Source organism: Bos taurus, chromosome 19 (assembly GCF_002263795.3).
Source record: "Bos taurus isolate L1 Dominette 01449 registration number 42190680 breed Hereford chromosome 19, ARS-UCD2.0, whole genome shotgun sequence".
NCBI classification, from domain to species: Eukaryota; Metazoa; Chordata; class Mammalia; order Artiodactyla; family Bovidae; genus Bos; species Bos taurus.
The window spans coordinates 33,918,855-33,938,571 of record NC_037346.1 but is presented as its reverse complement, the minus strand read 5'-3'; the positions used below and the strand labels follow the sequence as shown (position 1 = coordinate 33,938,571).

General features: G+C 53.1%; 1 protein-coding gene across 3 annotated transcripts; it reads left to right on the top strand.

The window, feature by feature from the left end:
- The first annotated feature begins 2,729 nt into the window (after positions 1-2,729).
- On the top strand, positions 2,730-18,730 carry ALDH3A2 (aldehyde dehydrogenase 3 family member A2). Of its 3 annotated transcripts, none has more exons than XM_005220350.5 (12): positions 2,754-2,790; positions 2,918-3,078; positions 4,823-5,054; positions 5,727-5,812; positions 6,873-7,081; positions 8,037-8,154; positions 9,722-9,863; positions 10,375-10,541; positions 13,215-13,314; positions 14,543-14,778; positions 15,386-15,491; positions 17,188-18,730. In XM_005220350.5, the coding sequence occupies exons 2-11, from the start codon at positions 2,926-2,928 to the stop codon at positions 15,455-15,457; spliced, it is 1,515 nt and encodes a 504-aa protein (XP_005220407.1). In that variant the 5' UTR covers positions 2,754-2,790; positions 2,918-2,925; the 3' UTR covers positions 15,458-15,491; positions 17,188-18,730.
- The last annotated feature ends 987 nt before the right edge of the window (positions 18,731-19,717 follow it).

Below are 19,717 nucleotides of genomic sequence, written 5' to 3'. Positions count from 1 at the left end.
CCTCAGGGATGGAGTTGGCTTAAGACATTGGTATGTACTGGAGACTACAGCTTTTTTTTTTTTTTCTTTTCTTTTTTAAGAGAAGTTTTCTTTAAGGATGTTACATTTAACCAGAGATGAAGTTAAGTGAGCTGAGCACTCCAGGCCGAGGATAAAGCCGGGAGTAAAGCCCCTGAGTGGGGATGTGCTTCCCGTTCTGTGAGCAACGAGGCAAGCACTCCACTCAGTGGGAAGATCACCTGGAACAAGGCTGGAGAGGAGGCTGCAGGCAGGACACACGGTGTGGGTTTTGGATTTTACTCTAAATATCACAGGAAGCGGATGGAAAGCTTTGAGCAGGGAACTAACAGGATCAAGGGTCTTGATGACTGACAGCTGGGTAGAGAAAGGCTGCAGCAAAGTCAGAATCCAGATGTGAAAAGAGAAAGCACTCAGCCTACGGCAGGCGGAGGGAATCTACACAGTAAGAGACTATAGGACAGATGTGAAGCTGCTGAGAATACCCCTGGAAGGGACCCGGGGGGCTGCACCAGCACCTGTGCCACCCGGAGAGGCTGTCACTGTCACCCTGCGTCTACTAGACACAGCCCCCTTGGCCAAGGGAGGAACCATCCTTGCTCCACTTCCACTACAGGAATGGCCAGCAACCACCACACTGAAGAACCCAGAAGCATAAGGTTGCCTTCCTCCTCACCCTGCTCACTCTTGCTCGTGCCTCCAGAGGCAGAGCCCACTGGAAGCCAGCAGCTGTGGGAACCTGGCAAAGTACAGTTCAGACATGTTGGGAGTCTGTGGGGCAGGTTACAAAAGGGCAAGTGGAGGACAAGAAATGACAATTTCCCAGAGTCAGCAGCAGAAGCAGGGAACCCAGTGGGAGGTTCCATAAGGTGCAGGTAAGAATTATCATGGCTTAAACTAGGGCAGAAGTGCTTGGATCAACAAGCTAGGCCAAAGAATCAGGATAATCTAAGGAGTTTGGCCTGAATAAGAAGGATAAAGGATGGTACCCTTTACTGAGACTGGGGACACTGGAGGAGCTCTGTAGTGTATTTGGTGGATTAAAATAAACCAGCAATTGTATCCATGGTCACCTTTAACCCACCTATTATGAATGCCAGTATGAAAGGGATGGAGTTGAACATGCCTATTGGAGTTCAAAGAAAAGGGTGGGACCAGATGGAATTGAAAACCTTCTCCAACACTGTCCACCAGATTAGATGAGGTCGTGACTGAGGAAAGAGAAGAGGCCCAAGGACTGAGTCCTCAGGCACCAGAACTTCAGGAGGCCTGGAAGAAGAGATCCGGCAAAGAAAGACCCAAAGGACTCTGTGAGGGAAAGAAAGGAAAACCAGAAGAACACAAACAAGCAAAGCTGAACACAAACAGGCAAATGAGCAAAGCCGGCCTCCAGGAGATGGCAATGATCAGCTGCAGCTTCGTGTGGAGGCAAGTGATCAGTCAACAACCTCTCTCACAAGACTGTGTTGTTGTCACTCAGTTGCTAAGTCATGTCTGACTCTTTGCGACCCCATGGATTGCAGCACACCAAGCTTCCCTGTCCTTCACTATCTCCAGGAGTTTGCTCAGACTCATGTCCGTTGAGTCGGTGATGCCATCCAACCATTTCATTGTCTGTTGTCCCCTTCTCCTCCTGCCCTCAATCTTTCCCAACACTGGGGTCTTTTCCAAGGAGTTTGCTCATAAAACTACAAGAGAGTTGTTTTTTTCCGCGCCAAACCGGAGGGCTGTAGCCCAGGTGGGCAATCCCCACATGGAGGAAAGCGCTGTGCAGAAGCTCGGTTTTCCGAACAGTTTTGTATATTGTCAGAAAACACAAGACGCGACAGGGCCCTTGAAGGTTTCACGGGAGACCCCGCGGCCGGGAGGGAAGCTCACCTCTGGGGAAGCATCAGCGGCGCATCCCGGGAAAGGGGCAGACTTCCCCATCCTGAGGCAGAGTCCTTCACCTCCGGATTAACAGGTTCTCTCCCTGAGGAGTCAAAGCACAGGGAAATGATAAGCAATCACGTGACAGGCATATAAAGTCCCAGTGAAGTCAGGAACTAGCCAGAAGGTTCCTCCAACCAGCACAGGTGAGGAGAGTGAGGTGAGAACCCACCAGCAGGGGGCTCTGTCACGGTGGGTGCAGGAGGAGCCGGAGCCCGGGCCCTCTGGGGGCAAGGGGTCAGAGACTTGGGGAGGCGCAGGGGGACAGAGACTCAGGATGGGTGTGGGGGAGGGAGACAGGGACTCGGGGAGGGGAAGGGGGACAGGGACTCGGGGAGGTGGAGGGAAGGGGGACAGGGACTCGGGGTGAAGGGGGAGAGGGACTCGGGGTGGGGGAGAGGGACAGGGACCTGGGGTGGGGGAAGGGAGGGGCCAGCGACCGGAGGGTGGAAGCGGCGGAGAGCGGCAGGTAAAGGAAGAAGAGATGCCGCAGGGCACTAACTTGCGTGAGCAGTCCGAGAGACTCGGTGCCCGGAAGGAGCGGTGCGGGCGGTCAAGCGCCGCCTCCGGGGCCGCTTGGCGCGGGACCAGGTCTGCAAGGTCTGAACCGCGCGGCCCAGGCGCAGGCGCAGGCGCAGCCGAGGTCCCCTCCACCCCTAGCTCCCACGCGTCGCCCTCCCCCGCGCGCCCGCCGAAGGCTGGGGCGGGGCCCGCACAGTGTCCGGCCTGCGGGGGTCACGTGGGCCGCGCCGGCCAATCGGCGCGCGACTCAGGGCTGAGCCCTGCAGGCTGGGCGTCGGCCGGGCAGTTGGCGTCCGCTGAGTCGGCGCGTCGGGGATCGAGGTTCGGCGTGGGCCGGGAGCCGTGGGCCCGGGACCGGGTGGAGGGCGGGGATGGGGCGGGACTGCCCCGCGGCCCCGCGTCCTGCCCGCCCGCCGCCTATGGCGCCAGATCTCCCCTGTCCCCGCAGGACCGGCCATGGAGCGCGAGGTCCAGCGGGTTCGCGCGGCTTTTGGCTCCGGCCGCTCTCGGCCCTTGACGTTCCGGCGGCGGCAGCTCGAGGCCCTGCGCGTGATGGTGCAGGAGCGCGAGAAGGACATCCTGGCGGCCATCGGTGCGGACCTGAGCAAGGTGCGCCCGGACCTGACCCCACCCCTACCCACTCTACCGGGATTGGGTCGTTCTAGCAACTTGCGGGCCGGATTACTGTCTTTCAATTTTGTGGCTGATGGTCTCGTTCGGATTTTCCACCACGACTTTAGGTTTCAGATCTGTGCACCCGCGAGTTACCCGGGAGGTCCCGGACGATGCTTCCGTGGGTCGGGTGGGGTTTGGGGGGACTCTGAGAGCACGAGTTTGTAACAAGCCCCCGTATGATAACCCCGCTGCCTTATTCTGGAACCATGCTTTCAGTAGCAAGGTTTTGGGAGAATGTTCAGGGTTTAAATACAGTCCCCTGTATTCTGTAATACTGTTGTTACTATTCTGTTTTGGTCCCCCCACCCCCCACCCCCCGCTCTTTATTCTAGGGGTAGCAAAGCCAGAGCAAGGCCTTGCTCTGGCTTTGTGAGGCTCCATCCCTCACTTCCCCCTAAAGATTTTTTTGAGGAGTAGAAACAGAAGTGTAGGCTTCCCTGGTGGCTCAGTGGTAAGGAATCCACCTGCAGTGCAGATCAAGATCCGATCCCTGAGTTGGGAAGGTCCCCTGGAGAAAGAAATGGCAACCCACTCCAGGATTCTTACCTGGGAAATCCCATGGACCGTGGGGTCACAAGAGTCGGAAACGACTTAGTGACTGAACACCACCACCACCACCAGTAGTAACAACATAGCTATAATATTTACTTATGATGGAGAAGCACTGTGTCACAGAAGGCGGATTTAAGTAGCCTGAAGCAAGATGTCTGAATCGTTCCCTCTACCAGCATTTCTGAGTGTGTGTCTTAAGGATTATGAAAGTACAGGGCTTCCTTTGTGGCTCAGCTGGTAGAGAATCCACCTGCAATGTGGGAGACCTGGGTTCGATTCCTGGGTTGGGAAGATCCCCTGGAGAAGGGAAAGGCTAGCCACTCCAGTATTCTGGCCTAGAGAATTCCTTGGACCATACAGTCCATGGGGTTGCAAAGAGTCAGACATGACTTAAAAAAAAAAAAGTGAAGGAAGTACAGTAAATTCCTTGCCCTTGAGGGAGTTAAATTTGGTCCAGAAACAAAACATGCCCAAAGTTAAACTACAGTTGTAAGGCAGTGTGTTCAGGGTGAAATATTAAGATATGGGTGAAAGCATAATTACTGTGGCTTGTAAAGTGAGATTAGGGCACACCATTATTAACTAAGGACCATTTAAGCCTGAGTTTAGATGTCTTGGATCAGTAAAGAAAGATTTAGAGAGACTGAATATACTAGGGAGTTAATGAATGCATACTATGGGCTTTAGGTGGCGCTAGTGGTAAAGAACCTGCCTGCCGGTGCAGTTGACTTAAGAGAGGCAAGTTCGATCCCTGGGTCAGGAAGATTCCCCTGGAGCAGGGCATGGCAACCCACTCCAGTATTTTTGCCTGGAGAATCCCATGGACAGAGGAACCTGGACGACTGCAGAGTCGGAGACAACTGAAATGACTTAGCAGGCATGCACTGTGGGCTTGAAGGGTGCAGAGAAATCTACACAGCAAACCAGCCCATCTGACAGGTGTGCCTAGCCCAACACTTTGGTTTCTTTGTACATCGCTGTATGGTTTGTGGGATCTTAGTTCCTGGGCCAGGGATCGAACCCATGCCCCAGTGGAAGAGCAGAGTCCTAACCACTCGACCACCAGGGGATTCCCTTGCCTGAGTATGTCATACCCATGAAGGTTAACTGTATCCTCTTGTGACAGAGCGAATTCAACGCATACAGTCAAGAAGTCATTACTGTGCTTGGAGAAATTGATCTCATGCTGGAGAAGCTTCCGGAATGGGCTGCTGCTAAACCAGCTCAGAGGAACCTGCTCACCATGCTGGATGAGGCCTACATCCAGCCAGAGCCCCTGGGGGTCGTACTGATTATCGGAGCTTGGAACTACCCCTTTGCCCTCACCATCCAGCCCCTGATAGGAGCCATCGCTGCAGGTCTGGGGTCAGCTTGTGTCCCCGTTCCATTGTTGCACGTTAAGGAGGGTGCCTAGTTACATGCATTTGCTATAGTGGCTTGCCTTAGTGTAAGCCAGCAGCGTTATTCTTACTTGTTTAGTGGGCTCCAGAGGTTTGTGTGGCCACTGCTTTCTGGAGCCCTGGAGAGGGAACCTCTGAGGGTGGAGAGGCGCACTTGACATCCATGTTCCCAGGTGGTTTCAGTCACCACCTCTGGCTTTGGATGAATCAGTCTGTCTGACCAGTTTCTACATTCAGATAAGGGCTGTGGGAGTCATGCTCCGTGGCCCGCAGCAAGTGCCAAGGGATTAATTTCTCAGTTCTTCAGGATCCACATCAACAGCTTCATGTTGACAAGGCTCATATTTGTGCAGTAATCCCAGGCCAGACAGGAAAACCCAAGAGTGGAAGTGAGAGGAATGTGGGAACACTGGAGGCCGTGTAGGGAGGCTGATGGGACCTGAAGGGTGAGAATGGAGGCGTCAGCCTCTGGGAAGGAGGCAGTGGGGTGACTCTGGGGTCTGCGGTGAACAAGGCCGAGCACAGATGGAGGAGTGACGCTTAGCCTGTGCTCCGCACATGAGCGCCATCTGGGGGGCTGTTAGTCACTCAGGTATTCGACAATGCTGTCTTGCTTTCTGCTCTGTTTAGGAAATGCTGTGATTATCAAGCCTTCCGAAGTAAGTGAGAATACAGCCAAGCTCTTGGCTAAGCTCCTCCCTCAGTACTTGGACCAGGTGAGAGTGCCCCTCCTTGGCACGCATGTCTGTCTGTTGGTTGTGGGGAACAGGTACCCGCTCTTCCCACTGCCATTGTTTGGTGGTCAGGTCTCCATGCCCCATTTCCCTAAGCCTCCCGCAACTGGCCTGACAAGAGAAGTGAAGTCCAAGACAAACTGGAATCATTCAGCTGCTGTGGTTACAGACTGTTCAGGCCCTTGGCCTTATCAGCACCTCTACTTCTCAGAGAGCGTCCCCTGCTGTGTGGTGTTCTGAGTTAACCTGATACTGGATCTGCTGCGATCTTAGGTGTATCCGCTTAGTGGGTTGTTTGACGAGGGGCTGGAGCTGAGCCAGGTGCTCCTAGCGAGCATGTATGAGAGCATGTCCAGGCTTAAATGGACAAGTTTGTGGGCTGAAAACCACAGAAAGAAACGGCCTGCTGACCCAGACCTGGCCCTTCACTCTGGGTTAAAGTCCTGGCAGTGAAGAGTGTCAGAAGCTGTGTAGAGAAAACCATCAGGGGTCTGGTGCAGGGCAGAGAATGTTGTGATGCCATTTAGCTCTGTGGGGAGGGGGTCTTCAGGGACTGTCAGGGAGGCAACTATGAGGCCCCCAGCCAGCGGGCATAGGAGCTGGTGGCAATGGGGTAGGGAGCAGCTGGCCCGACCTTGTTGGCCCTCACTGGGTTTCACACATGTTCAGACTCAGACGTCCCTCGGTCTCCCCCTGCACTGAGCTGAGTTCAGGAAGGATGTCCAGGTAGACGTGCCCAGGGCCTGTCCTGTGCTCACCCACAGCAGCTGCGTCCCTACCACCCTCCGTTCGCCCTTCCCCCGGCTCTGCGTGTCCCAGGGGGGATCCTTCCTCTCCTTTGTGGCCTTGTGAGGCTGAGATGGAAATGCTAGTCTCTCTGGCCAGTTCTGCCACAGGTCGAGATTCTCAGGTGCCATCGGACTCCCCCACCCATCCTTACCAGGGCTGGTTTCCACCTGTTCCTGGTTTTATGGACAGTTAGGTGTTTACATCGGACGACAGGATGAGGTCGATGATACTCGCGTCTGTCTCTTTCCTTCAGGACCTATACGCTGTTGTCACTGGTGGTGTCGAGGAGACCACGGAGCTTCTGAAGCAGCGATTTGACCACATTCTCTACACGGGAAACACCACTGTTGGAAAAATCGTCATGCAGGCTGCTGCCAAGCATCTGACCCCTGTGACCCTTGAACTGGGAGGGAAGAGCCCGTGCTATGTGGACCGAGACTGCGACTTGGACGTCGCCTGCCGGTGAGTCTGGCTCTCTGGTTTCCTGGATTTTCCCAGCTCGGCCGAGAGCCTGCTGGCATGTCCCCTGTGCCTCCTGGCTCCAAGAGACCTTGCTGAGTCTTGGGGGTTGATGTCCTGGGTTGGGGCCACAGGGTAGCGTAGAACTTTCACACACTCCCTCTTAGTGCCACAGCCAGAAGTGGTGAATACGAAGCCTTGACATCACACGGCCATCCTTAGGAATGAAAAACAAGTTCTTTCTGTTCTCAAGATAATAGATCAGGCAGGAAATCTTTCTGTTCCACTGGTAGCTGATCCAGAAAGTACAGTAGATAATGCAAAGTCTTTAGACTCCCTACGCTGATCTCCTAAGTTCCTTTGTTGATAACCGATACCGCTCATCTTTTAACTGAGAAGAGCATCTTGCATCTGAGAATTAGAAAGTGAAGGGTTTGGAGGTGTCTGGGCTGAATCAGTTTGGCTCACAGCAAGTGCTCAGACCCACAGTCGACAGTGCTAGAGCGGCATGGCTCCCCTCCCCTCGGAGAGGCGTGGGTGGGGGCATTGGGCAGGGTTGGGTGGGCTCTGTAGGTAGGTGTGTGCCCGAACAGGAGACCCCAGTGCGTGGATTTCTGTCAGAGCTCAGGCACAGCTTCCCAGAGCCAGGTGACCCCGTCCTCCCAGACGTCCTCCTAGCCGGAGTTGGGAGAGGGAGGGAGTGTCAGGAAACCGTACTCTGTCCTTTCCTGCTGCAGGCAGGGGTGTCTCTGCATTTAAAGCACTGTTTTTGATGAGCAGGCACAACGCTTTCCCTGCTCCCTAGAATATTCTGCATCAACTGAAAGTGCTACAGAGATGAGTCATTAAAACATTGTTCAGTCAACATTCATGAGAACGTTTGTGAGCATTGTTGGTAAAGAGCACAGTGTGGGTGGCAGGTGCGGGGACTGAATGCGGCTGCTGGTGCTTTTCCCAGACGCATCGCCTGGGGCAAGTTCATGAACTGCGGTCAGACCTGCATCGCCCCCGACTACGTGCTCTGTGAGCCGTCCCTCCAGGACCTGATCGTGCAGAAGGTGCAGGAGGCCGTGAAGGTGCGTGTTTACCGCCTCTGGTTGCACTGGCTGCGTCAGGGTGCAAGTAGCAGCTGTGACTGAACTTCCTGGCTAATGAGAAAACATTTTTGGAGAACATTTGCTGAGAGCATGGTGAGGCTGGTGGTATGCACACCAAAAACCATCCAGCTGATTTGTTGATGTTAACTCCTAGGTGCAGCACAGGCTTTAGAAAAAACAGTTCAGCTGTGATTCTATGGTCTGGGGAGAAGACTGTCAGGCTTCTGCAGCACAGTCGAGGGCCCCTGACCTGTGGCCACTGCCTGTCAAGGTCATCTGATCTTCAGTTTGTAGGCGGTTTAGCAAAGCCAGCTATTTCGTGGAGTGAGTGAATTAACTACTCTTAACGCAGTCCTCAATTTTTGAGGGTGTTTCAAGTGGCAGTCTAGGGCGGGGATCAAGGAAGGCCCCAGATGAGCCAGGAGAAACGAGGGACTTAGACTGGAGGAAGGATGGGATGGAGCTTTGACAGCTCAGTGATGGCACTGAGTCATGGGCCTCCTGGGTGAAGAAGTTGCTGGAACAACCACGGTTCACTCCCTGGGTGCTGACCGAGCCCTGAGAGGTGGCTCATGGACAATCAGGAGAGACAGTGTGAGGAGCGAGGGGCCGAGGGTCTTGATGTGGATGTAGTGGTGAGACTGTGGTGGGGCCGGACAAAGACAGCATGAGAGGGGCCTTGGCCAGACTCCAGGGAGACACTGCGGCTGGAGAAGTTGTGCTGGGGGTGCGTGGTGACGAGCCAGGTTTCCTGGGAGTGACAGTCCCTGTCTTCCTGGAGGCGTTTCTCCTCTCACTGCCCTGCTAGGCGTGATTTAGGAGAAGTTTCCTGTCCTCCCATCCACAGGAGGTCTGGGGTCTCCAGGTGACACTGAGGTGCAGCCGGCACTGACAGCCACTCCTGTGGCCCCAGTGTGGGGACCTGAGACCCTGTGTTTCCACAGGCTGCCCGGGATGTTCTTACCAGCCAGCTCAAGGTTGATGCGGGGACTGGACAGTGGTCAGGGGAGATGGAGCACGCCTATGGGGCTGACTGTGAGCCATTGAGATTGGTTTACCCGGACTGTGCTTTGAGCTTCCGAGTGGTTTCCCAACTGTCTGTGGCTGGTGGAGGTTCCAGGCCAGGAGGAAGCAGCACGAAGCTCGGCAGACTCTTTCTGTGAAGGGCTGCACAGGCCGTGCTCCAGACTCTGCAGGCCACTACTAAGCTCCTCACGGGAGCGGAGCAGCCAGAGTCAACAGGGATGCACATGGGGCCCTGATACGGGGCATGACTTGCAGTACCCACTCTGCATCCACCCCAGGAAGGACCCATGCTAACCCCAGAAACTGGGAAATGGGAGACATGTGTGTGTGTAAACTGCTGCCCTCAGCCTGACAGAGAGCTTAACCTCACTGCTGTCAAAGTCCTCAGGGGCTGAGGGGGAGGGGGGGCATGGGATTCTGTGAGGGTGTAAAGCCAGATCTGGGGACACAAGTGAACTTTATAATTATTAAATTAAAACGTGGGTCTTTGGTGATGACTAGATACTGTTGTCTGACACAGGGATTTTATGGAGAAAATGTAAAAGAATCTCCCGACTATGAGAGGATCGTCAATCTTCGTCATTTTAAGAGGATACAGAGTCTGCTGGAAGGACAGAAGATAGCTTTTGGTGGGGAGATGGATGAGGCCACGCGCTACATAGGTAAGGGGACCCACCTGGTTTGTGCCTCAGAGTCCACGGCGTCTCTTCCTGTGTCCTCCCATGTGTCCAGGGCAGGCAGAGCCTGAGCCAAGGCCTGGGGGATGCTACCACTTTATGACATTCTCTAACCTCACTCAGTTGTAGTCAAGGTCAGAGAGATCAGGGCAGGAATGCACTTGAGTTAAGAAGTGGTGCTGGTCTGGTCCTTGGAGGGACCAGACCATCTGTGCTCCCAGGAAGGCCTGTCCAGGGAAGGACACAGGTGTGCCGTGCTGAACACGGTTAGGTAAACACAGGATTTACTCCAGCCTGTCTGCCCCCTTGGTGGCACAAGGATCCCTGATGCACATGCCTGGAGACATTGAGTATTTGCACGGTTCACGCATGCACTTGGGGCTCGTTTCATGAGGTGACACTTGGCGGGGTGAGGGAGCCCTGAGCACAGCGTGCAGTGAGAGTTGGATGTTTCTGGCTCAGCTGCAGCCTTTTCACCTTTGATTTTCTTTCTCAGCCCCAACAATACTCACTGATGTGGATCCTGGCACCAAGGTGATGCAGGAAGAAATTTTTGGGCCAATTCTTCCAATAGTGCCTGTGAAGAATGCAGATGAAGCCATACAGTTCATAAATGAACGTGAAAAGCCCCTGGCTTTCTACGTGTTTTCTCACAACAGTAAGGTAATCTTCACAGCACACGGCGTGCTGTCATGATCTGTGCTCCTGAACCTTCCCTGCTCTAAAGCAGACAGGGATTATTATGCCTGAGTCCCCAGTGAGGCTTTGCTCACAGCTGGCTGTCTCTTGGGTAGTGAGGCCCTGGGGTTATCACTGTAACCTTCCCCTCACTCCCTGGGGTCAGAGCTCCATCTTCGGAGTGACTGTCTGTTGACTCACAAACACCTCCCATCTAATTGGGAGACTTCAGGCACCAGTGTTGGCAGCTCTCCCGCTGTTAACCCTGGGTGCCCGAGGACCCCAAGGCCATGCAGGTGGGGGCTGTGGAGCAGACTAGGGCAGGTCTCTGGCACTGCTTAGGGAGTTGCTGGGAAACCATGGACTTGGGTTTTTCCAGTGATGCAACCTTGTGGTTGGAGCGGTTTCACAGTCCTAGTCAGGCTGGCTACCCACGCCTTGTCACCCCAGGCCTGGCAGCCCTGCCACCACTCTCGAGCCTGTCCATCTACGCCGCAAAGGTGACTGGCTGCCGAGGAACAGTAACCTCAAGGTGGGCCAGTAGGCCAGGAGCCTCTGAGGAAAAGGGAAAAGTCAGAGGAGAATGTGCAGCCAGGCCAGGCTGAGGAGTTCCCAGAGCAGGAGCCCCCTGTGGAGCCTCTGCCCGGCTGTACAGGTGGTCATGGGGCCGCTTCCAGAGCTGGCCAAGCTGTCGAGGGGCTGATCTCTGTCCACCATCCAGGGAGACCGAGCGTGCAGGGCTCAGTGAGGCTCAGGTTAGCGGCACACAACGGTCTACAGCCGAAATGATCACAGGCAGTGGAGCACAGAGCGGAAGCTGAGGTCTGTGGCCTGGGTGGAGGGTGGCAGGTCAGGGTCTGTCCTGTGGTCAGTGATGACCTTCGGTACAGAGGACTGGGCTGGTCGGCAGCAGGGAGGCAACGTTTACCAGTCAAGCGTCACTGCTCATTTGGGTCCCGGGTGAGCCAACCAGCGATCTCCTTCAAAAGTAGGACATTTGAATGGTTTTTGCATGTCATAGAAATGAAATATCTGTAAATCACAGGCTGTAAAGTAGATCATTGCCGAGGTCCAGCCCTGGCTGATCCAGGGTATTTGAAGGAGAGACGGCGTCAGCGATTTATTTAAATATTAATTAGAGATATAAAGAATAATAGAATGAGGATAGCTCAGTAGGAAAATTCAGTGGAGAAAAGAGGCTGAATAGCTTGGTTTATGCAAAAAATCAATATAACCTGTGACACCAGGTTAGCTCTGACCACGGAGGCCGCAGGTGCCCTCTCGAATAGCGGAAGGTGCCCCACCTTAGACACCTTCTCGAGTGGTCTTAGAAGCCCAGGCAAATAAATGGTCGCAGAGGACCTCCACGCTCCAGATGGAGACTCAGCCAGAATGTGAAAAGAAAGAATGACATGGGGAGACCAAGCTTTGGTGAGCAAGGCCCGTAGCTTTATTTTCAACAGGGGCTTTTATACCCTAAGTTACACATAGATGATAATAGGGGATGTGAAATCATGCAAAGTCAGCAGTCTTTGATCCTTATCAAAAACCAGGGTTTCTTTCCTGCAAATTTATCATATACAGATGGTTTAGGTGATTTACGTCATCTTCTGGCCAGAAGGCCTATTAACATTTTATGACTCTTGACAAAGGTTTGTCAACTGTAAGACTTATTTTATCTAAGAGTAATTATTTTAAGGTTTGGTGCCATCCTCCGAAGGTGTTAGATAAAGTTGCATTCCTATAGGGCAGATGTGTAGTAGGTTTACAACAAAGGAAAGAATTTATTACCTTAAGGGTCTAAAGTTGCTAACACCAAGGCCACTACTTATTTTTTCTACATACCAACTATATTAATTAATACACATTCAAGGATACAATACAGGGGATGTGGAAACTTGGCAGCAAGCATTGGCTCATCAATGAAATCTTTTACTAGTTTTATTCTGACGGTTTCTAACTCTCTGAGAGGCTCTAAGCTATTTGAATATCTTAAGCTTCCCGTGCCTCTCAGGCTGGGAGACTGTAAACAATCAGGCTGGGAGACTGTAAACAATCGTATGCATAGCTGTAGGAGTCCAGGTAAACTTGTCAGGCGAGTTAGAGAGCTATCTGAGGGGTTTGGATTTAAACACTCCTAATGCCCAGGAACTTTATTAATTGGAGCTGTAAGTTAACTCTTTGTCAGAGAGAGCGAGATGGTGGTGGGGAACAGCCCCCAGTAAAGTCAGAGGTGAGAGCACAAAGCAATAAAGTAGGCAGACTCTGGTTTTTTGGGGGTAGATGCTCGAGAATATCCAGGGGGACTCCTGAGGCTCGATCCCGCCTTTGCATATGCCGAGCCTCCTTTCTCATGACCTTTGCCATGAGTGGAGTGCCTCTCGCTGGCTCCCGGCAGATCATAAAGAAGAAACATTAACGATTCTTAAGACCTGGAATAGAGCCTGAACAGTCCCTGATAAGAGAGGCCCTGGCTGCGGGCTCAGGGGTCGAACAATGGTTTGACGGGTGTTCAGCCACCTCTGCGTTGCTTCCCTGGAGGACTCGATGTGCAGCTGAGAGCTGACCTGTACCGTGCTTGCTCGTGGGGTCTGACCTCGAGGAGGACGTGTCCTGGGCTGGCCGCAGCTGACCTGGGGCCTCTGCTGTTCCCCTCAGCTCATCAAGCGGATGATCGACGGGACGTCCAGTGGTGGTGTCACAGGCAATGACGTCATCATGCACTTCACGCTCAGCTCTCTGCCCTTCGGAGGCGTGGGTGAGGCCCCTCCCAGCCGCTGCCCAGAGTCTCCTTCTGGCCCCGTCCCCACCCTCCACCCTCAGGGGCGCTTCCCAGTCTGTAATGGTTTACAGTTTGCTGCTTCCCTGGTCTGCAGTTCTTCATCAGATGCAGGGCATGTCTTGGGCCAAGAATCAGGTCTCAGATGAACTGAGGCTTGCCCTATGTCCTTTATAAATGAGGTGGTGAGGGACAGGCCATGGGCAAGTGAGGGATGGGCCCATGGACAGGCGGGGGATGGGGCCATGGGCAGGGCAGACAGCAGCCGAGGACCTGGATGTCAATTTGCATTTTTAGGGAAAAGGCACAAAAATAGAATACGATGGAAAGTTGTGAGGGAAAATTTAATGACCTCCGAGACATAAACACTTAATATTTTGTAATTTATACTTTTTCTTTAAAAGGCACACCTTTTGATACATCTTATAGAATCCCCCTGCAGCTTCTGCTGCTGCTGCTAAGTCGCTTCAGTCGTGTCCGACTCTGTGCGACCCCACAGACGGCAGCCCACCAGGCTCCCCCGTCCCTGGGATTCTCCAGGCAAGAACACTGGAGTGGGTTGCCATTTCCTTCCCCAGTGCATAAAAGTGAAAAGTGAAAGTGAAGTCACTCAGTTGTGTTCAACTCTTAGTGACCCCATGGACTGCAGCCCACCAGGGTCCTCCGTCCATGGGATTTTCTAGGCAAGAGTACTGGAGTGGGGTGCCATAGCCTTCTCCACTCTGCAGCTTTAGCTTCACCCAAATCATGCCCTGGGCCCTGGTTACCCTAGCCACACGTGTGTCTGCCTGGCTTACGTGACCGAGCAGACAAATGAGCACAGCTCTGAAAGGGCAGAGGTGTCCACCAGCTTGTTAGCACCACCACATGACCTCCCGAGAGCCTGGAGGAAGCACAGCTCAGCCCTGGGCTCCCAGAGTCAGACCCTCAGGGCCACACTAAGGCTCTACCTGCCGTGTTCCCTCTCGGAAGTGGGGTTGTGGTAGTGTGAGCCTGTCCCAGGAGCACCCACAACATGTCCTGGGCCGGGTCCACTGTGTGGGGGCCACTGGGAGGACCTGAAACAAGGTGCTCCCCCCATGCCAATGGCAGGGGGCCTAGGACCTCCTGGAACACAGCCCTCCAGGCTGATGGGCAGGGGGCCTGCCTGTGCGCAGGAGGAGCACCGTTACCTACATCGGCCTGTCTCATCTGCCCTTGACTTCAGGGTCCAGCGGGATGGGAGCATATCACGGAAAACACAGTTTCGATACTTTCTCCCATCAACGTCCCTGTTTATTAAAAACTCTCAAGCGGGAAGGCATGAACCAACTCCGGTACCCTCCCAACAGCCAGTCGAAGGTGGACTGGGCGAAATTTTTCATGCTGAAGCGGTTCAACAAAGAGAGACTCTGCCTCCTGCTGCTCACTCTCCTGGGCGTCCTGGCCGCCGTGCTCATCAAGGTGGGTCCCCAATGGCTGCCTGGGGTGGCTCTGTCTTGGGAGCGCCTCCGATCTTATTAAATCAGTGCTGTCTCATCCTATTAACATTCAGCCTAAAACTAAGGGCTAGGGAGCTGTGGCCTGTGGGCAGCCCCTGATTCTCTGAGCATCTCTGGCTGCTTCTGGGCTCCAGCGGCAGAGACTGTCCAATCCACAGGCCTGTCCTCACAGGAGCCATGAGCTGCCTCTGGTCTGAGGTTAAAGCTCTGGAGAGCTCGCTTGCAGAAGCTGAGCTGCCTAACCCTTGATCCTCTCGCTCTTGGTGCCTTGGGGCCAACTGGTTCCTGGACGTGCATGGACCTGGCGCGTGGAGGTGGAGGACAGGCCTCTGGTGACAGGCTGCTGGTGGAGGTGGCTTGGCCGTGAGGCTGACTGAAGCGTGTGTCTCTGGTGATTAGTCATCGCAGACGTGGACGTGCTAGGAGAGCCAATGCCAGGCAGCTTCCCGAGGCAAAGCCAAATTTAACGTGAACAGCTGTGTTCGTGTCTGTGTTTGGTTTAAGTGTTGAGAGGGTGTTGATAGAGCTGGAGACACCAGCCGCATCTGAATTCATTTGGGTTTCCTCAGAGGTACCAGGCTGTGCTGAGGACAAAGGCCCTGTTGATTTTTCTGGCAGTTCACAGACGTGCCATCCCGTGAGCCAGTCTCAGAACCCACTCTGTGTTGAGAGGAGGTAGGGCCGTTTCTTCCTTTCTGTAACTCGGGCCAGCATGGGGTGTGTGCTCTTCCGGTCATGTGTTTTTCTACACTCAGAGGTTCATGTGTTACCAGAAAAAGAATGTGCAATTTATTTGTCTCCAGGCACTTTGGACTTTAGCCTGGAGCAGCAGAGTGTTAAACCTGACAGCCACAGTGCAGTCCAGGGCTGGACTCTAGAGGGTTCGGACGAAGCAACCATCGCTCCCAGAAAACCACAGCCATGTGCACTCAGCTGCCCCAAGGATGTACCCGTGGAGCCACTCAGACCTAGCTTCAGAGTCTGAGCAGCATCTCAAAAAGCTCAAAGTCACTTTTTGTTTCATTTTTGAATGGTTTTTCTTTCCTTAAAGCTTAACTTCAGCACTTAGGCAGCAGACCTGGTGGATCAGAGCTTGCTGTGGGCTCAGTGCTGTTCTGCGTCTTGCTGAGGCCGGTGGCACTGTTTGGTCTCCAGTCCCTGTCTGCCTGCCCTCTCCCAGGTCGTGGGTCCCCAGCCTGACCAGTACCTCCTTGCTTGCAGTGGAGTTGCTCAGCCTGGTGGAGAATCTGGAGGTGCAGGCAAACTGATCCCCACAGGCGTGCCCCCTCTTAGGGGGCAGTGCCCCCTGCCAGATGGGCTGGCAATGCCGCGCAAAGTTCCCAAAAGGGTCTGGCAGGCAAGCCTTTGTCTGGTAGGTTCTAGAGATGCATCAGTGTTGTAAAAACGTCTACTTAGCTTGGCCTGGAGATTGATTTAATTATGGCTTTGGGAGAGGCCTCTTCTGAGCCCACAGGGTGCGGGCAGCCCCGCCTCTTGCTGTCCTCACTGGGAACTGAGGTGTTCCAATTGTTTTGGATCCAGTGTGAGACTGGGTAAAGATTTGGGGGCTCTTCTCCCTTTGCTGCTTCTCTATGCTTATACCCTCTTTTTATAAAATCACCTTTTACTTTCAGCAAAGGATTCTGTGCCTAAATTGGCCATTTTCTCGAGGAATCTTTGTTGGTGGTCACTGCAAACATTTTTCCGAAATTGCTTTTTTGCACTTCGTAGCTCTGATTGATTCTAATAATTCAGTTTACTAGGATTAGAATGCATTTGGAGCATTTTAAAATGGGAAACTGAAAGCCACAGTTATTAGTCTAAGGGGAGCACATTAGAATCTCAGGGTGGGGGCATTTTCCACATCCTTTTTACACAGGGTTCCAGTAAAGGCTAGCCTAAGCTATGGAAAGCATTGCAGGGGTTTTTAAAAGCTGAAGAAAATAAAAGGTTAAAATCGATTGATGTCATCAGGATCTTGAGGATTAAATGCATCGTTTGAACTCTGTGGCTGTGCTTTAAGCCTCAGTGGGTGTTGATGGAATTAATTACTCTCTGGAATTTGAGAAGCAGAATCGCTCACCAGTTTTCAGAGTTCACATGGACAGTCTGCTTCCTTCTTACGACTTATGTCTTTGCTCGTTGTTGTGTCTCCTCCATGTTGGACAGAGTACCGCCACCAACACCACCATCCTGTCATCGTTTGTCGGGGAGAGCATGACCTCTTGTCCTTAGACACCTGTGGGCCCTGCTGTCACTGGAGGAGAGGCTTCAGGATGGGAGGTGCTGGTTGGGGTTCTGACCCTGGGCCCATGTTGCAGGGCTGAGGGGTCAAACTGGCGGTAACCTGGATCCCTTCTCCCCGCCACAGGCTGGATACTACTGATGGACCCCAGCCACCTCCTCATCGTCTCTGCTGAATTATTCTACTCAGTGGCTAACCAACCAATCATTTTTAAATCGTACCAGAACTTTTTAAGAAGATATGCAAACGCACCATCCTCGCCATTAACCATTAATAAAACTCACCGCTTCAGCCAAAGTCCCCCACTTACCTCCTCCGCCCCCGGCCCCCTAGGACTGAGCATGCTCAGTCGGAGAACCTGCATCCCTAGAGCTCTGGGCAAGGACAGGGAGCGCACTGGGTGAGCCCACGTTCCCAGACCTGCTCAGTGACTCTTTACCAGGGACATGGGGCTTGCCACCCCCACCCCCATCTTCAAGCAGCACCCCCTGAAGCCTTCCAGAGACTGTCCTGCACATGTTTCCAGGTCTCAGTCTAGAAAGGTGAGGCGAGATCTCCCAGAGTCCTCAGGGTTCAGGGCACTAGAACTGGGGGTGGGGGGGGGTCCCTGTCCCCAATCCTGGGACCAGAAGACAGCTCCAGGAGGCAGCCCTCCTTTCTCACCACTCTCTGTCCTGTCCTGAGCTCGGCTTGTGATGGTCATTTGTGATGTCCACACGTGGTAAATCCTCGGGCTCCTGGAAGGCAGCTGCCAGTTTGGTGCAAGAATCATCTGTCATTCGTAGACTGTGTGCGTCTTACAAAGCCACTGGCCTGTTTCACTGCTGTTGTCATGGTACTCAGACAATACCCACCCTTGATCAGAGGCTGCACATGGCAAGTCAGTGGCTCTTGAGGGACGAATCTTCAAGTTTCCTGCTTCTGTACCACGAGGCCAGTAAGCATCCCCTTGGCCTCCCTTGTGGCTCAGCTAGCTGGTAAAGAATCTGCCTGCAATATGGGAGACCTGGGTTGGGAAGATCCCCTGGAGAAGGGAATGGCTACCCACTCCAGTATTCTGGCCTGGAGAATTCCATGGACTGTATAGTCCATGGGGTCGCAAACAGTTGGACACAACTGAGCAACTTTCACTTTCACTTTTGGAAACCTTCGAGGGGCATTGCTGAACAGATTCTGTCCAGAACTTAAGGTGGGGACCAGTTTCTGTCCTGGACAAGAGGCCTTGGGTGTTCACGACTTGCAGCCTGCAAGCCCCAGGGGCTGGTGAGGGGCATCTGGAAGAGGGCTCTCCGTGACCAGGACAGCACACTGAAGGGGACCTCCCAAGCACAGTCAGGACCAGACCCAGCCCTTCAGCCAAACAGAAGGTCTCAGGAAGAGCCCTGGGGGTCCTCCATGCCCCCACACTCAGTGAGAGAATGTACCTCACTTCACAGCATATGTGATTCAGCATTGAATGAACCTGCTCCTTGTGGCTGACTGCAGAGCGTTACGCCTTCAACACAGAACACGGGGGTCAACAACCAATCACTAGGCTGGCTTAGGACATACCTGCTTACGCTGGGGCTTTATCAGAATAATCAGCCATAAAATATCAGACAATGGAATTTTCATTTGGTATATTGTGCATTTTACTTTCTAATTAAAATTATTTGCTTGTCTACTGGTATATTCTGCTTCAAAGTAGATACATTATATTTGATGAAATTGGCATGAATTTTAATAACAGTTTTCAGATATGCCCTGATGAAGACAATTCTTCAAACATAAGTTTTCTCCAACTAGAAATCCATTTTTTGCCTTTATCAAAGGTAGTGTTGATCCACTTTCTCATTTTAATTTCTCAATTTTTGGATTTTCTCAAGTTTTACTTTGCCACTTGTGCATTGTTTTTAAAAACCATCTATATAAACAGGTTTCTTTCTAACTATATCTTTACCCATTGCTGACCTAAAACAAGTATAACATTTCTGTAAGCACATTCAGGAGATCCCAGTCCCCTAAGCCTCTGCACAGAAACTGGCTCTGCGTCCGTTCTGTCTAGCAGGGGCTTGTGCAGGTGTGCTGTTTCCCAGATTTGGCTTGCAGTCCTCTTTCCTCAGTGCCTTGCAGTCTGATGGCTCAGGTGGTAAATCTGTCTGCAATGCAGGAGACCCCAGTTTGATCCCTGGGTTGGGAAGAGCCCCTGGAGGAGGGTATGGCAACCTACTCCAGGATTCTTGCCTGGAAAATCCCATGGACAGAGAAGCCTGGAGGGCTCTGGTCCACGGGGTCGCAAAGAGTCAGACACTTAGCAACTTAACACCTTCCTTTCACTTACGAAATCCTAGGACACACAGCACAGCCTTTCTGTTCCATACCTGTTCGTTCTGTCTGGGTGCGGAAGCTCACCGAGTCTTCAGGTCACAGATGACACTGGCTCCTCCCTTTCTGTGGAGTCGAGTGTTTGCACTCTGCATCCTTTTTCCCTAGTGACCTTGATTAGTGCATCCACTGTGTCTGTGGATGTAGCTACCCACATTAAAGGGGCGGATGTTGAAGGCCAGGCTGAGCCCCCAGGGCCCCATGTGCAGCCTGGAGCCCAAACATGTCCCCAGTCCCAGGCCTCAAAGCACCCTGGGACTGGGTTAGCCTCCAGTTCTGTCCCGAGCCTCCC

What these genes read in the sequence shown, in the direction of transcription:
- ALDH3A2 (XM_005220350.5), top strand. Translation starts at nt 2,926, where the DNA reads ATGGAGCGCGAGGTCCAGCGGGTTCGCGCGGCTTTTGGCTCCGGCCGC. An exon ending in TCGGTGCGGACCTGAGCAAG is followed by an intron (nt 3,079 to 4,822) that starts GTGCGCCCGGAC and finishes CTCTTGTGACAG; the next exon opens with AGCGAATTCAACGCATACAG. An exon ending in TCTGCCCTTCGGAGGCGTGG is followed by an intron (nt 13,315 to 14,542) that starts GTGAGGCCCCTC and finishes CCTTGACTTCAG; the next exon opens with GGTCCAGCGGGATGGGAGCA.